This window comes from Alligator sinensis, unplaced genomic scaffold (assembly GCF_000455745.1).
Source record: "Alligator sinensis unplaced genomic scaffold, ASM45574v1 scaffold919_1, whole genome shotgun sequence".
NCBI classification, from domain to species: Eukaryota; Metazoa; Chordata; order Crocodylia; family Alligatoridae; genus Alligator; species Alligator sinensis.
In genome coordinates, this window is record NW_005842191.1 from 1,479,264 (window position 1) to 1,496,940 (window position 17,677).

Below are 17,677 nucleotides of genomic sequence, written 5' to 3' on the forward strand. Positions count from 1 at the left end.
CCTTCCTGCTGTTTCAGTCATTTTGCTTCCTGCCATTTATTGGAGACACCACAGATACCTTGCCATTACCTGCATTGTTGACAGGTGTGTCTGTCCAATTTAGTTGTTCCTCACCTTGTACACTTGCTTAAACACACCATTGAAACTGCAATATTTCGTGTCCCACAGTCAAGTTCCCTTTTGATTTAAGGTGGAATACATTCCTTCTTGATAAATTCCTCCTTCCTCAGTATTCCCACGCAACTCATCATTAATCCCTATCTCTTCAGCCATGCACTGGGTCTAGGATGGTGATTTTTATGTACACATAGTAAAAATTATTCTTATGGTGTTTCATATGCTCAGCAACTACCTGTTTGCCATTAGTTTCCCTAATGAGCACAAAGGCAATAGGCTAGAGCAGTGGTTTTCTACCTGTGGCCATGGACCCCTGGGGGTCTGCAAACTGTCTCAGGCCAGGGCAGGCAAAGTTCAGCCCACAGACCCTGAGGGGTCCATGAAAGATGACTATAATCAATCAAAAGTATGTGAATACCCACACTTACAATTCAAAGGGGTTTGCACCTCCATTCAAAATTTTTTAGGGGTCTGCATTTGAAAAAAGGTTGAAAACCACTGGACTAGAGCACAGATGAAGGGAAGTAATCTGATAAAGGCAGTTTGCATGCCATGATTGTTTGGACCAGATGAAGGAAGAAAAGTCACTGAATCCTGAAGCATTCAATGAGCCATTAAATCCAAAGAAGCAAAAAAGAAAACCATGCGCACAACCAGCTGAGATCAGTAGCTGTCACTTGTACTGCCAAGATGTCAGGAGAAAGGCTGTTTCCATCCAACAATTCTGTTTGCAGTTATATAACAAGACTGCAGTGTTTTCACAAAACACCAAAACCTTCATCCGATTCCAGCGATAAATTTATCTTGTGGCCCTCTTGGCAACATTAGGATATGGCTGATTTTATTTTCAGCTCCTCCAAGAGAGCTCACTTTCTGTCTTCACACTTTTGAAGGCTCAATTCATGCTCAAGTTGCAGAGACTTGCATTTCCCTCACAGCAGAGTCACAGCCAACGCTCTGACATTCACAGTCTCTTTGAATAGAATAGTCTTTGTAACTGAATTATTTTTATTCCCCAAGAGGTGAAGGATGCAGAGTAGCAGCCTCCATTGTTGTTTCTCAGCTGTGTTTCCATATAGGAACAAAAGTGCAATGGCATTACTTCCATCAACACTCAAGTGAAACCTTGTTCTGGCATTCAGCCAAATCTGCCATCATCAGCCATGCTAAAGGCTAACAACTAGTACTGATCTTACAAATGTGGAGAAGACTTACACTATCTGTATTTGGAGGCATTTGCGGGGAGTGTGTTAATAAGGGTGGCCCGTTGTTCAGGTATCATTGTATGTAGATCACTGGTGTGGGTGAGGGGTGAAACAGTCCAAGACACCTCTAGAGGAGTTGGGAAACCTGGAGGCTGGTACCATGGAGCAAACTCCTTACAGATCTATAAGTAGTAATGTCAACCTTGTCATGGTTGTGAAATGTGATGCATCTCCTGGTGTCTGGTCCCTGGGGGTACACTCTTGCTGTAAGCATAATCTGGTTGTCTCTGGGAGTGGCAGGAATAGAAAATGTTGCAGACAGGCTGAAAAACAGAGTGTGGGTCCAAATGTCTTCTGTATGAACACAAAGTATGGGTTCAGTCGGTTACTGGACAGTCACTAAGGTACTAGGATTGAATAATTAGGTGCGATACATTTGAGTCCATTGGCTTTGCTTGATCCGGGTGAAGGAACTGAATGAGGCTATAGCATTTGCACTGAGTATTTGAGCCCCATGTGAGTGAGCCCTGTCCTCTTTCACTCTCCAAAGATAAAAGAAAATCCTGTGGCAAATGCCTGACGCTGGGAGTCAGGAGATCCAGGTTCAGTTTTTGGCTCTGCTGCCGATCTGTGAGACTCATGCAAGGCACTTATGTTCTCTGTGTGATGCCTGTTCCTCCAGCTGGAGAATGGAGATAGTTATCTGTTCCCTAGGGGTACCGGTCATGCTTAATTCAATTATGATTATAAAACACTTTCAGGCCTTTAGCTGGTACTACAAAAGTTCAGGGTCACTTCAGTGATAAGCATGGCTGTTACTAAAATTTGTTCAAAAGCCAGGTGATTTAAAAACCAACAAACAGTGAACACATACAGAAACCTACCTTATTAAAATTTTGACAATGTTTAAGAGCTGAAACAAGAATGTACAAGGGAGACTTGGATAGGATCAGAGCTTAGGTGTCTGTGTCACCACGGCTATATGTTTTGAGACTCTAAATTTGGGCTTTATTAATGTGAGTGCTCTTCCACCTGCATTACATCTTAATGAAGGCTTTCTGTGTGTGAATTATTAATAGAGTAGGTTGAGAGGAAATGTATTGTCAGGGGGTTAAATTATGCTTTCCTATAGGAAGGGCGAGCTAATTCTTTAGTCAGAGAATGACTATGGAAGTGAAGCTTATCACTGACATGGGTAACATCTATCCCACCTCATTCTGACCTGCAAAACACCAGCCACCCCAGGCAGCATATTTGCTATTTGTTGTGCTAACCTGTGAGATGCACTATGTCCATTTACGGGCACTAAAATGTTACAGATGATCTCCACACCAGGCTCCCTTTGACAGAAGCTGCTGCAGAGGCCTGGGGAGATGACCCTTGACTTTCCCTCATGGCCCAGAATGCTGTTTGCATCAGCCAATAACTTTCCTGTTGATAAAATCATGTTGTACCGGTGGGCTTTGGAAGATGCTTTAATTGGGTTTCTTGGCTGAGCCAGGCATCTGTTTTCTCCTTTTTCAATCTTTGAATAAACCATCTTATCGCAGGGTTGCCAGCATCTGTCATCTCCCCTTTATGCCATTGCAGTAACAGGTTTGATACTGTTGTGATCGATCGAATGAAAGCTAGGCTGATGTTTCTTTCAGCCTCTTACTTAGAGTGTTTCCTAAGCGTTGGAGAAATCTCAGTACACTGGCACACTGACCCGTTCATGCTGCTTCGGGGGATGCTCAGAGTGGCTTTGCCTAGTAGGGAGGCTGGGAGTGGGGTTCGTAATCCCTTTTTGGATTCCAGAAAGGCAATTCTCTCACTGAACATTATCCACACCCTTCTCCCCAAACACACCTCCACGGAAAGCCTGCAGCCTCATCTGATGCCAACAAAAGTACTTGAGATTAAACGACCTTGAGCATGAGGTTGCAGTGATGTGGAAGCGTTTGTATGGGATTAGTTGGAAATGGTGGGCCCCTTATTTAGCAGGGAGCTGTTAGGAGGAGCAAAGCAGCCCATGTCATCCTAGGATGGAGGGAAAAATCTATCGGACTGCACCAGGCAAGAGCTGCTTATACTTTCCCTTGAGTGCAATGTGTTTTTTCTAATATCTGTCAGTAAAGGAGAACACTGCACTATCTAAACAATTACTAAGCAAATAGATTGAGAGAAGTAACATTATCCTAATTTTATAGATGGCACAAGAGAGTCTAGCCTCTTGCCTGAAGTTGCATAGGAAGCCCAGGAGGGCTGAGAATAGATCACAAGTCAGGTGTCAGCCCTTCTTTTTCCCCACTGAGAGGCAGACTAAAAAGATTGCCCCTGCCCTATACATGGTGGCTTACCTCTGTGACAAGAGGGTCAGTGTAGTTAGAGACCAAGGAGCTGGGAAGCTACCGGTAGCCTATCCACATCCTATTGCTTTGAGGGATATTGGAAAGGAGAAAGGGAAGTCATTAGCACTGATCCATTTTACAAATGCTTCATGTTAAATCTGCCTTCCAGGCATACAGTGACAAGAATGTGATTGGAACCTCTGATAGGCTTTTCCATATATACTGCTAGTTCTGTTAAGACGTGATAAAAATAGCAAACTAAGTAGGGATTTTATCTGTAACTCACCAAGGCCAGAGTAAATAAGTATTAAATACCTGGAAGAACATGAGGGCTTTGTATGGTGCCTCCAGCTGTCCTGCCACTACCCCAAAATTGAATCACTCTATCTTTTTAAAAAGTGATTTACGTGTTTACTGCCTGGGTGCTTGGTAATACAGGTGATTCATAGGAGAATGCTTTGACATGTGTCCTAGGGGCAGCCTCTTTGCACAGAGGCTTGGGCAGCAGAGTGGCTAGTAGTCTACAGCAGTGAAAAATCCCAGAAAGAGCTCTCTCAATCTAGCAAGCAAAGGAGAATGGGGATGAACACAGTGCTGGATTGTCAGGCTCAACGAGTGGTGATCAATGGCTAAAGGTCTAGCTGGCAGCTGGTAGCAAGTGGAGTGCCCCAAGGGTCGGTCCTGGAGCCGGTTTTGTTCAATATCTTTATTAACCATCTGGAAGATGGGATGGAGTGCACCCTCAGCAAGTTTGCAGATGATGCCAAGCTGGGGGGAGCAGTAGATACACTGGAGGGTAGGGCTGGGATTCAGAGTGACCTAGACAAATGGGAGGATTGGGCCAAAAGAAATCTCATGAGGTTCGGCAAAGACAAGAGCAAAGTCCTGCACTTAGGATGGAACAATCCCTTGCACCAGTACAGGCTAGGGCTGACTGGCTAAGCAGCAGCTCTGCAGAAAAGGGCCTGGGGGTTACAATGGACAATAAGCTGGATATAATTCAGCAGTGTGTTCTTGTTGCCAAGAAGGCTAACGGCATACTGGGCTTCATTAGTAGGAGTGTTGCCAGCAAATCAGGGGAAGTAATTATTCCCCCCTGTTCTGCACTGGTGAGGCCACATCTGGAGTACTGTGTCCGGTTTTGGGGCCCCACTACAGAAAGGATGTGGACAGATTGGAGAGTCCAACAGAGAGCAACAAAAATGGTTAGGGGGCTGCAGCACATGACTTAGGAGGAGAGGCTGAAGGAACTGAATTTATTTTAGTCTGCAGAAGAAAAGACTGAGTGGGGATTTGATAGCAACCTTCAACTGCCAGAAGTTGAACTGAGGGGGGAGGGACCCTGAGAGTGGAGTATAATTTTGGCAGCAATCATCTCAAGTTGCAGCAAGGGAAGTTTAGGTTGGATATTAAGATAAACTTTCTCACTAGGAGGGTGGTGAAGCACTGGAAAAGGTTACCTAGAGAGGTGGTGGAATCTCTGTCCCTTGAGATTTTTAAGGCCCAGCTTGACAAAGCCCTGACTGGAATAATGTAGTTGGGGATAGTCCTGCTCTGGGCAGGGGGTTGAACTAGCTGACTGCCTGAGGTCCTTTCCAACTTTCATTTTCTATGATTCTATAAATGTTATAGCAAGATCTAATGGCTGGAAGCTGAACCCAGGCACACTTGATGCAGACATGTGAGAAGGGGGTGGTGCACACATGCGTGTGTGTTAAAGGAGGGTTAGTAACCATTGGGACAACTTGAGCAAGAAGTAGCCTGAGTTCTGTGCCCAAGAAGTCTTTATGTAAGGAGTTCATGCAATTGTGAAAGGTGCCAGGAGTCAAGTGGGACCCCCTGAATGAAGAGCTGTCTTGCCTATGATGTGCAGGAGGTCAGACCTGATGACCGCAATGATCCCTTCTGGCCTTACAGATCTCAGCCTGAAAGAATACATTTGCAGTGACCTGTCACAGAAGGGATCGTTGGATTGTAAATTCTTTATTGACCATGCCTGGCAAGGTTTGGGCACATGTGTCCATGGGTGAAAGGGGGGATTCCCAACCAGTCAGCTGAGTCACTTGACATTTGTGTCCCTATTAACCTTTTTTATGTGCTTGTTGGTTTTCCCACTAGAAGAAGGGATGCACAGTGCTTCCAGGCAGGTGCCCTGCAGCTCACCCAGTGCTTGCCTGCAGTTCATTTTCACACCCCCTCCCAGTCAGCTGAGCCCATTCTCTCTAGTGCCAGGAGGCAAACAGATGGACCTGACTGTTTTCAAGCTCTGTATACAGAGGAGGCTTTTTAAATCTTGCTAATCAATTGGGAAATTCTCCTAACTTGGGACCAGAAGAGTGATTTAGAGAAGCTGTGATTCTTTTGATTCAATGGATGTCTCGGGGCCAGGTCCCATTTCCCCCTTTCAGATGACATCTAAATTATTGCAAACATCCCTCCAGCTTCTGCACATTCATGCCAAGTCCACATAGGGCATTTTCTTTAATCAGGAAGGGGAAGGGAAGGAGTATTTTCACCTGCTTTGGGAACTTTAAGAAGTCCCTGGAGGCTCCAAAGGAGCAGTCCAATCCAAAAGGGGAGTGAAACTGTGCCATCCCCCCTCTGGATCTGTCCCTAGAAGAGTCACCCTCTGTCATTTCAGTGCCTTCCTATTGCTAGTGACCCTAGGCATCAGTCAGGACACGGTCCTTCGTTTCAGAGGACAGGTAACAGAAAAGCTTTGATGATTCTTTAGAAATCCTACTTTCAAGTTTCAACTGGGCTTCTGGGAATGGGACCACTGTCATGATGCCCCTTCAAGAGTTTCCTCTTTCTCAGCTGGAGGAAATTTCATCCAACCAGATTACACAGATCAGTATTACAAACCTGGTTTGCAGCTCCCTGGTGGCTTTTTTCCCTTGCCAGAACCAGAGAGGTTAGCTATCAATGCAGGCACAGATCTCCAAAGCTGGAAGCAAACTCCCAAATGGACCACACAACTGGTTAGAGAAGGAGAAAATGTATACATTGGCTGGAAGGGTGTTCCACCAAGCCAGCTCTTCTCTGCTTCCACCAAGCCATCTGTCATTAGCATCCGAGTCGATACTGACAGCACTGCAGTTATGGCATGTACCTGCCACCACGGAGGTCAAGACCATCCATGCTTCCCAAAGAAGCGACTCTTTTGACGGGGATGGAGCAGTATCTTAAGCTCCATCAAAGCCATTGACACAACAGGAAAGGGAAAGCAGTCAGTAGACTGGATTAGAAAGGGAGATCCTTCAAGATTCTTCAGAGCAGCTTCCTCACGCTGTGCCTGACCACACCGTCAGCAGCTAGGAGGAACAGTTCTTCAGAAAAAGTCCTAAGAACAGAAGCTGTCAGCGCTGTATCCCAAGTGTGACCATTGAGGTTTCTGTGCACCCTTCCTTTTGTTCTGCACTGGAGAAGATCCTGGGGAACCTGATTGCCCCGTAGGCCGTAATTCTCAGATCTGGTTACAAAGCAGCTGGAGCCCTTCTAACAAATGGCCTGGAAGCGGGGGTCTGAGCCAGGGCCTGATCCCATCATCAGACCCAGAACTGACAATGCAAAGAGAGAGTGGGGAGGAGGGAGGAGCGGGAAAGAGGGAACTGAGGCCCCTGGGCTACCTGGAGGAATATCCCTGGAGATACAGTTTGTCACAGAATTAGCAGCAAATATAAAGCTACCAGGACAAAGTTCTGGTTTTGGTGAAATGGGCCAAGGCAGCCAAAGTGAGAAAGGGATTAAAGTCCTGTCAGGTTGTTCTGACTCTGGGCCTCAAGCTCAAAGTACTGAAGAGATGAGAGGTAGCCATTACTAGTGTCTGTGTCTGTAAACTCGAAGAAAACTTCTGTTTAGTACCATCAGGTATGATCCCTGAAAACCCACATGCTGTTTAATCTACAAGTTCTTAAAACGGCGTTTAAATGTGGTCCTCTCAGGCTGTGGCTAAGTCTTTGAACCACTAGCATATCTCACTTGCTTTTGAATTGTGTCTCCTTGTAGTTGCATGGAGGGTATCGCAGTGGGGAGCACAGCCCATTGAACTGTAACTCTGCATCATTTCTTTGCCATTGGTATGGACTGTGGTATGGATGGTTTGTTGCCTTCCTCTGTGGAGTGGCGGGGCATGGCCCTCTACCAGGGATCTCTTGAGCTTTTACTGAAACAGGAAGTTCGCTGCTGTGGTCCCCCAGCGTTACCTGTGTCAGGTTACGGTGTTATGTCATGTGTTGTGTCAAGAGTTGATGGTAGTTTTACTAAGACGTTAGGTTATAGGATGGTTTGGTTAGGGATGATCCTGCCTCAAGCAGGGGATTGGACTAAATGACCTTTGAAGGTTCCTTCGAGCCTTACGTCTCTCTGATTTCTCCAAAACCACAACTCAAACCTTTCTTACAGATGTAAATATGGGATTCCAGGGGTCAGAAGTATCTTTGCTCTCTTTCAACCATAATTTGAAGCATTGTGGAGGATTGGAATGGCACGGGGTAGATTATAGACGCAGTAGATAAAACTCTAGAGGCAATCCACAGCTATTTATTGTACGTCGTGCTGATGTGAAAGAACAGAGCTTCACCCAGGTCTTGCCCAGCAATATGGATGAATGCAGGCACTGATGAATACAGAAGCCTCCAGAGCAGATGCACTAAATGCCATAATTCGTTCAGTGAGGAAGCAAACTCTTCTGTGACATCCAAAAGGCAGCAATGTAGGTCTCAGTTCATGCTTTTAGAAAGCTCTGCAGAATTAATAACTCTTCCTCCTCTACAACATCCTTCTCCCAGAGGCTAGGTCAACAACCAGCAGAGTTTCTCCCTTTGGGATGTAGTTGGAATCCTTCTCCTGCTTTCCAAGAAATAGATTTTGCTGTGTCTGTCCCACGGTTCAGACAGCCAGAGGGAGACAGGAAAGGGAAAAGTTAGGTTTTACCTATGAATTTTCCATCTCTTACTCTCCATGCTCAGCAGTTTGTCAGGTTGGAGGATTGTTTGCTTCAGACTATTATTGAGCTTCGCTTTCTACCTTGAATGGTCTTTATTGTCAATGCTGAGTTGAGAGTTTTTAATGCCCGTCTCCTCAGTCTTGTGACGATGGGCACTTCTAGTTAGAAGCTGCATCGCACCTTTTGGGTTAAGCCCTGTCAGAAAGTTCCAAGATGGGAACAGTTTGGGCCCCGGTCTAGAACCAGGGTCTGCGGGTCTGGCCGGCCTCCAGGCTTTGGGGAAGAAGGCAGTACCCCCTCATTTATATTGTGGGTTGTGGAGGGGTGAAAAGATTCACAATCCCCACCTCTTTCATATAATACTTTCTACCTAAAGATCTCAAAACACTTTACAAAAAAGGTCAGCATCATCATCCCCATGTTACAAATGGGAAAGGGACTTGCCACGGTCCTCAAGCCCCTTGGTGGCAGAATTGGGAATCAGACCCAGTCTCTTGAGTGGTAGTGTAAGTAGAGATGGGTGATCTGGGCATGAGCCCCAGGAGCTGACTAGTGGGGGCATCCCAGTGGTGGCAGGGGGTTGTGCTTGCCATATAGAGGCTTGTATGGTGTCGTTTCATATACAATTTGGTGGCAGCTGCAAGAGGATTAACCTCATAGCTATTGCAGCAGCAGCATCTCCCACGGGGGAGACTTCACCTGAAGAAGACATCACCTCGCTTCTGAGCCTTCAGCCCCTTGGTGAACCCATGCCTTAGCAGGTAAGATGCTGCCTGCCCACTTCTTATTCCTGTTCCCCTGTGCTCAGCACAGGCCCCTTCCCACCACATGGTCTGCCCACCACATGCTCTGTATCTAGAAATAACTAGCTACACCTCTGCTGTTGAGTCCCTGTCTGTTGGCTTCACCAGCTCATATTATTCCTGTGTCAGTGGCTCATTTTTGGCCTGTAAGTCATCTGATGAATGAGACTGATAGTGCTAGTGGGTGATGAGGCATCTTCTCCACTATGAACTGGACTGAGATGAACTCTTCTTTTTGTAGACCTTGCATAAGCATGATGTGTTCGATGATCTTTTTGATGTTCTTTGCAGGCTGTTTTCCAAGATCTCTTCCTTTTTCTCTATGTGTATTTTAAAGCTGACACCCTGGTGCTCTTCATGGAGACAAGTGACCAGGGGAAAAGTGTGTCATTGGAGGGGGTGGTTTCTTTAAAAATGGAACAGGCAGAAGGAAGCAGAGATCCCAGAGAGAGCTGATGTCATCTGGGATTAGCTCCACGGAGTGCCTGGCTCTCAGATCTCTGCTGTGTTTGCAAAATTAGGCCTTTCTCTACCTTGATAAATTCAAATGAAATGGAAGTGTCTGTAGCTTGTCATTTTCCAAAGCTGCTGTGAGCTGATCTATATGAGTCTGGACTGGACACTGACAGAGGAGATAAAGCAGGGTTGAGCAGAATGTCCTGCTAACTATGTAACTACATAACCCATCCTGCAAAGGCTCTCCAGCAGGTAATCCAGCCAGTCTAGCTGCATTTCCTAACCCTCTTGTTTTTCTTTCGCCCTGCAGTGAGAAACGCAGTCTGCAAGTCAATGTTACCAACCCGGTCCAGTGTAGCCTGCACGGTAGGAAATGCACCGTCTCCGTGGAAACCAAGATCAACCAATCACAGCCAGACTTCACCAAGAATCGTTCAGGTTTCATCCTCTGTGTGCCAGGGATTTTGCATCCCCTCCACTAAAGCAGAGAGCGTTTGAGAGAGCAGAGGAAAGGAAAGGAGACAGACCAGATTTAAATTGCCCTCTGTATGACTTGAACTTTTCAAGGAAATTAACTGGGAGATACTCAGCTGTGATTTGCAGCTGTGCACCTGAACAGATCCCTAAAGCTAGTATTATACCTAGCCCAAATTCAGGAGAGGTTTCTCTTTACCATATCTGACCAGGGCTGAAAATAGCCATGCAGGTGCATCCAGCTTAGAAAATAGACTTGGACACCGGCAAACTGCTTCTGAGCTGCTGTTAGAAGAAAGCATTCATCAGGAGTTGTTTCTCCCCTTTGCTTCCCCTCCCAATCCCACTGTCCTGACCCTCTCCTGTGTTCTCTATCTCTGCATCTCCATTCTGCAATATCACGTAGCCTCCATTGGAGGAACCAAAGATGGGGGCTCAGGGAGGAAGCCCTGCTGTAATAGTTTAAATCTGAAAGACCAAATTGTCATAAGAGGGGAGACATGGTTGGTGAAAGAAGGGCTGGGTTTCCTAAAGGAAGGCACAGACCCCTGATTCCTCCCACCCTCTCCCTCCCAGGCTCATGTGATTCCAAGGGTACATGTAAATGCATCTCTAAACAAAATAAATTTGCTGCTTTCCTAGTCCATTAGCCTGTGAGGAGAGGGTTTGGTGGGAGAAAATTACCCCAGCAGTGTAAGGGGGGGTGGGGGGTGAAATTCACGACGCAGAGAGTTTTAAGCAGCATTGGCTATAAAGAGCATAGCTGTTGCCTTCCCTGGTCAGTTGATATGACCTGGGATCCCAGGGGGTCCCAGTCTGATCCAGTGCCTCCCCCAGAATTCTGACCTGATCCATGCGGGTGACCATAGTCCCAGCAACATGGTTCAATGAGGCTTGAGGAGGATGCTGGCCAGGATCTCTGCACAGGTGGGGTAAGGAGGGGGTTCCTTCCCAGGCCTGTGCAAAGGCCACCTGCTGTATCCAGCTGGAGATGGGAGTTGGGGGGCTGTTGGGTCTGAGGATACAGCAGCCTTGGGCTCCCCAGCTTTGCACTATGTAGTCACTAACTCTGGGCAATTCTGTCCAAGCATAGAAAGAAGGAAATGGGCGATAGCACACGCCTGTTTTAAATGCACAGACTGTTCTGCTTGCAGACCTTTCTCTGGGTCTTCCTTGACATGCACATATTGGATGTTATTGGCACAAGACCTGGGAGGCCACTCTGTATCTCTGTGGCCTTTCTGTTAGCATCAAGTTTAGTTGACAATGCATAGTCTGCATCCATCTGGCCCACGTAACCTTGTAATTGGTACTCTGTGCGGGTTGTCGGGTGCTGGTTTTAATAAGATGCACTCTAAACCACCTCTCCCATTTCCTCTGTGCCGGAATTATTAACAAGAGCTTTTGATGTTGTGTCAGCAGATTTTATATCAGGCTGCTTCTGTGGTATTTTAATGGGGGAGGCAATATGTCGTCATGGGGCTATGAAGATTTATATGCTAAATTCTGGCACTGCTGGTCAGGTCAGGATTTCCAGTCCTTTGCTACGCAAGCCCTGCCTGTTCACCTGTACCAATGAGCCTGTCTCAGGGACTTTGAGTCCCCAGCCTCAGTGTTGGTCTACAACAGGATGCATTTTCTAGTTTAGATCTGTTCGTTTTAGCAGCCAAAAAGTGCCCTAAAGAGGCATTTCTCCTCCTGTTCAAGGGCATCCTGACAAACCAGCTCCACAGTGAGTACAGGGCCTCACAAAACCAATCCCTAGACAAAGGGGGAGGGAGGGGGAGGTGGTCATAACAGTATTCATGTCCAGTTGCTGCCAGGGAGATTCTTTAAGTTAATTAGTATCTTGAGTAGAGAAGCTACAGAGCTGCATTTAATTGGGACAAGCTTAATCTCCCCTGACTTGTTTGCCAGGGAGTCCCTGTGGCAAAGCCCTTCCTGTGCAGTGGGCTGCTCTGTTTTTCCCCTGCTGCACATTACACAAGTTCCGCGCTTGGCTTCTAGCCAGGACCTACCACGTGCCTTGAGAGCAGCCTGTTGTGCATGAGGAGCAGGGGCCAGGGAGGGAGCTCCCAGTGCCCACATCCCAGCATGGCACCCACTCGCTCGCTCTCCTGTTTATGCTGGCAACAAAGAGGAATCCTGCCCTCCAGGACTGTGTGGCCTTTTCCAGTCTTCCCTGGCCCTTGGGGAACAGGTCGTAATGGATGTCAGCCAATGCCAGTGAGAGCCCTCTGTGACTGCTTTACCAGCACTACACACCACTGGAACAGCAAGGAGAGTGGAAGCAACTACCCAGCCAAGCAATAGCTCCTGCACGTGCCAAGTGTACACATACAGATAGGGCACCAGCAAAGGGTCCTTTACCTCTTGTTCCACTTCCTCCCCAGCTTCTGCTGCTCCTCAGTAGGAGAAGAAATGCCGATTCTCAAGGCATTTTTATAACTTGTGCTAGAAGGGAAGGTTTTATTTGTAATAATCCCTCTGAAGCAGTAGAAAGTGTCCTCCCCACTGCTGTGCCTTTTTCTATTTGCACTTCTTGCTTTTTATTTTTATGCAACTGCCCAAGTGCCTCCAGTCTGTCTAATGTAGTAGCCAAGTTAGTGGCTTGAGTTTTTAATTAGCACTTTCATACACTATCCCTCCAACGAAACAGTTGTACTGAATCATGGACAGCAATAAACTTGTGTTTAGGGAATGTCTAATGCAACAAGGTGGCGATATTGTATGTGATGAAGTATTTGTCTTTATTAAATGAAATACATTATTTGCTTCTACTCTGGTTTATATATATATATATATATATTCCTGATTTCTCCCATAAATTAACTATTACTAAATTGTATTTTGATTTTTTTGAGCCTGGGGCAAAAATGCAATGAACCATTTTAAGTAGTTGATATTGTAATGTATAAAAGAAAAGCCCTACTATAATGATATTGGGTTTTTGTTTACATAATTCACTGTAATTAAAGGACTATTAGTTGCACCCTGGTACTGTTGGTCTCCTTTTTTCTTTATGGGGAATGATAGTAGTCACCCTGGAGATGAGCATTGGTTTTACCACAAGGACTTTCAAGTTACTTCAATAAAGAGTAAAGGTTTATGTCTGAATTTTGTTGCCCATCCCTGAGTCTCCAAGACAGACTGACCTACAGTTTTGTGGAAACACTGGCCCTTGGAGACTGGAGACCAAAGTACATCTGCAGGAGGACAGGCAGCAAAGCAAGACACACTTCCCTTATGATTCAGCGCCTCCTCCTCCCCACTCTTGTGACACTAACCTATTCTTTACCCTTGTTTACTGCCCAGATGCACATGCACCAGTGAGAGAGGCGTCCTTGCCTGGCTTTTGACAGTCCAGTCAGGAAGGCTGCACCTCTCATCTGCCTGTCATGCTAATTCACTCTTTTGAAGGAAACTCTCCGGATTGCTGACTTCACAGCACATTGTGTGAAAGTCCAGAGCAAAATGGTGAACTTGGGGTCTTTAACATGATTAAAACACTAGCACAGCTAATGTACTAAGCCCTCTTTCGTCTAGGCAAATCCAATTATTTCTCCAAGGCCATGCATCATTCATGAAAGGTGTCTTACACACGGGCTGTTGCATAAAGGAGTCGGCTACAAAAGGCTTCCATGTAATGGATGGTCAGTGCATTTTATTTAATCAACACAGTACAAAAATAAATAAAAATAAGGGGAAGGGATTAAATTACAGGCACACTGAGCTCCATGACACAGTCTGTCAGATTATAAACCACACATACTTACAAACACACTATACACATACATACAAAATGAGACAAATATAAATTAATAAGTAACAATACCCACCAGTTTGGTCAACAAAGATCTACAGAAGAGATTGCACTAAAAAAAACATACATATACATGTATAATTAGCAGTTTCAAATGTACAGCTATGAAGAATTTCAAGTGAAAAAAATGGCACATTATTTTTTTCATTTGCAATCTTAACAACTGGAACAGAACTAAACTAAGAACTGTGCACAGTAAGAACTTACCAGTCCCCAGGCCTGTTAAGAAAATGCCAACTCAAAGACTGAACTATTTGTGTGTGTGTGTGTGTGCGTGTGTGTGTGTTTTGCACGGGTGTAATTTTTACAGCCATTTGTTGTAAGTTTTTGTTTGTTTTTTGAAGACACAAAATGCTTCTGTTTGCATGCACGATACCACTGTAAAAGCAACGATGAAAGAATAAAGAAGGGTTTTTTTGTAGGTTAGTATTTTTGTTCTAAAAGTATTCATATAGCAGCATGTAAATTTCTTTCATTGCTTGCACACTCAAGTATATCAGTTAATCCTTTACACAATACTTATGATCAGTGCACAATGGGAACAATACATTTCACGTTGATGTAATGATACAGGAGCACTTATTTCTCTTAAACCGAACCTCTCGTGAAACTTGTCTTTAAAAAACAATAAATAAATAAAGGAGATAGAGAAGAGAGAGAAATGGCTCTCCCAGACACACAGCTAGAATCTGGTCTGTCCTCAAAACAAGTAGGACCTAATGTGTTCAGCCTGTGTTGGCAGGAAGTTGAGTTTCCCAACCAGTTGCCAGATGATGCTGTCCTTTTAGAACAGCAAATGTGCAATGGAGGGAGCTGAGGAGGCCATCTACAAAGACCACAGGAGACTTGATCTCCCCCTCGTACATTTGCTAGCCAACTGGCTGCAAAGTGCCTTTCCAGCTCTGTGTCTGAGGAAGGGTTAGCTTATGGTCAATGTGTGTTAATGGCTCAGATTTGGGCCTAGCCTCAGAGGCAATGCAGGCTCTCCCTACACTTGTAAATCCAGCAGTCTTGGATATTACAAAACTGGTTCCTTTCTGCTTCAAACCCCTTAAGCCTAGACCTTGAATTTCACAGCTTTCTGTTCCTTTACATTTTAAATAGTGCTTACTGCTCAAATGAGCAGCAATCTACTCTAACACTGTTAAATATAAAGCCCAACCCCCCCACCCCCCTCCCCTGCCAGAATGCCAGCATCCTTAAGCCTAGAGTGTTGGATTCGAAGAAGCCTTAAGAGGTTTTCGAACTGGTCTTTGTGTGCAGATATATTAATGCTACAAAAATCTAGACTTGGTTCTTCTCCACCTCTGGCTTCTCAAGAAGCTATTAAAGCCAGTGGATAAGCTTACCTACGATCTTTAGCCCATAAAATGAATTCCCTTTTCAGCAGTACTTGAAGAGCATTTGTATCTCGAACCCGGAAAGTTGGTCTTAAATGACACTTAAGGGTAAGTGAAATTACCAAGATTCAAAGCCAATCAAGGGTGCATTAATATTTCATGTTTAGCCTACAAGCCCTGGTCCCCTATGGGCCATTTGGTTGTGAGCCTTTCCTTTTGAAGGATGTTAACAACCTCCCTTTTTTTGTTTAAAGAAACATGATGTATAACTTGCTTGAGCATCAGAGGTTGGCTGTGACAGCAGGTGCCAGGTTAGAATGCTAAACATGACAAATTCCACAAAGGCTGGCCAGTCAGACGACGGAAAGCAACTGATAGTGCCATTAAACCTCTAGTAAAGCTGACATCAATACAGACCCTACTTCTACATGAACAGAAGAATACCCACCATATTTCAACTGGACCAGGTTAGGCTGCAGACAGTCATTGTACTGATCAGTGTAAAATGGTTCACCAGAACAAAACAATCTCCAGGAGCTGTCTCCCTTCAACCCCAGCTTGGCTACCTCACTGCTGGGGTACTTCAGCAAGGAGCTTGAGGGCACTGCGAACTCGCCTAGGATGTTCAGCTGCCTTGCGGACGAGGAATGACACTTCCAAGCCTGCATGAGAAACCCTTCTTCCTGCTTAACATCGGGAGTTCCGTTTCCCTAATCTGGGAATTTTGAGCATTAAAAGGGTAAAACCCCAGGGTGGGGCCAAAGGTGCTGACAATCCCAGCTCGTCACCTGCTCCGCTGCTGGCCACTAACTACATGTTACATGCAAGAAAGTCCGTTTGGGAGACTGATGCTGATTTTTGATTTTTTTTTTTTTTAAGGTCACTGTAGTTTTTTCCCCACTGCGTGCAGCTTTGAACACCAGCCAGCTTTGAAATACTGGAGCCCACTGGGAAAAACCAAATGTTCAAGAATCCATTGGATTGCCCTGTTCACCCACTGCCATTCCCATTAGGAACGTACATGCCACGATTTCCTGCCAGTCACTGGTCCAAGCCTCCGGCTTACAACTGTATAGAATTACAGTGCGGATAATCCCTACGTGTATTGTCTCAGCAAAGCCGGCACCAACCACAAGGTCTCCCACTGCTCTGCACTCGCTCCACTTAGGTCCTCCCCAGGCTTAGCCAACGTCGAATACGGTAAGTGGAGGTAGCAAGGCATGTCCCATGCGGCTGCAGAAACCAAATGGATCTCGGCCACTAGAGCATCATAAAAAAACATCCCCTGGGTCTGTAGAGCTTCCTGGTGACCAAAGCCCCACCAGCCTAAGTGTCTGAGGGTCAGTGCTGCTGCTCACGGGGTCCCTGGCAGCCCTGCTGACCCGTCCAGTGTCTGCACAACCCTGATTTGTGTCCCATAAACAAAAACAAAAATGTATTGTTCCCTCAGTCCCCGGGCGGCGGGTGTTCACCGGTCCAGCCCGATGAGCAGCCGGCCCTTCTCCTCCTGGCTGCACTCATTCTTCAAGTCGGCGAACACCTGGGTGAAGTAGTGCGGGTCCGCATTGATCTGCAGCATCTTGGGGCTCATGAGGTTAATGATGGAGAGGCAACGGTCCCAAAAGGCCTCCTTACAGCTCTCCACCAGGAAGGGCTTGAGGGGGTAGGAGATCTCGTTCCCCATGTAGGAGTAGGAGAGGTACAGGCAGGTCAGCAAGACAGCCTGTAGTTCGTGGTCGGTGGCCACTTCTGAGGAGATGACATCCCGGCAGAGCATGTAGAGAAAGACCACATTGGCCGGCGTGATGAAGCCTTGGTCCTGCCAGCCCTGGAGCAGCAGGGACCTGTCCACGCTGCGCAGCCACAGCACAGGGTCTGTGGGCGAGAGGTGCTTGAGGCGGTAGCACCGCCGGCACAGGAACTCGCCCAGGCAGCGCAGGAGCTCGCTGGTGGAGGCCTGGACGATGACCCTCTTGGGGGTGCCGGCGGGCGCGGCGCTGGGGTGCGGCGCCTTCTTGGCAGACGAGAGGGCGCTCTTGGAGCAGGAGATCTGGCTGGCGGGGGCGGGTGGCGGCGCGGGCGGGGGCTGGGCGAAAGTGGAGAGGTTGGCACAGGACAGCGACTTCTTCAGGTTCTCGTTGTTGAGGTGGGGGACGGTGGGCTGGTAGCTGCCCGTGGGGT

At 46.4% G+C, this 17,677-nt stretch overlaps 2 protein-coding genes across 2 annotated transcripts in view; one reads left to right on the plus strand and one right to left on the minus strand.

Annotated features, from left to right (window-relative positions):
• MYO1D (myosin ID) overlaps positions 1-12,727 on the plus strand; it is a 263,721-nt gene extending 250,994 nt beyond the window's left edge. Inside the window, exon 22 of the mRNA XM_025207321.1 lies at positions 10,170-12,727. Within this exon, the coding sequence (XP_025063106.1) occupies positions 10,170-10,341 (172 nt within the window). The 3' untranslated portion in view covers positions 10,342-12,727. The remainder of the gene's footprint in view (positions 1-10,169) is intronic.
• Positions 12,728-13,980: 1,253 nt separating this feature from the next.
• On the minus strand, positions 13,981-17,675 carry CDK5R1 (cyclin dependent kinase 5 regulatory subunit 1; the record flags this gene model as incomplete). The annotated part of the gene is made up of 1 exon (XM_006026404.3): positions 13,981-17,675. A coding segment is annotated over one exon (711 nt), but the record flags the coding sequence as incomplete, so codon positions are not given.
• Between the last annotated feature and the right edge of the window lie 2 nt (positions 17,676-17,677).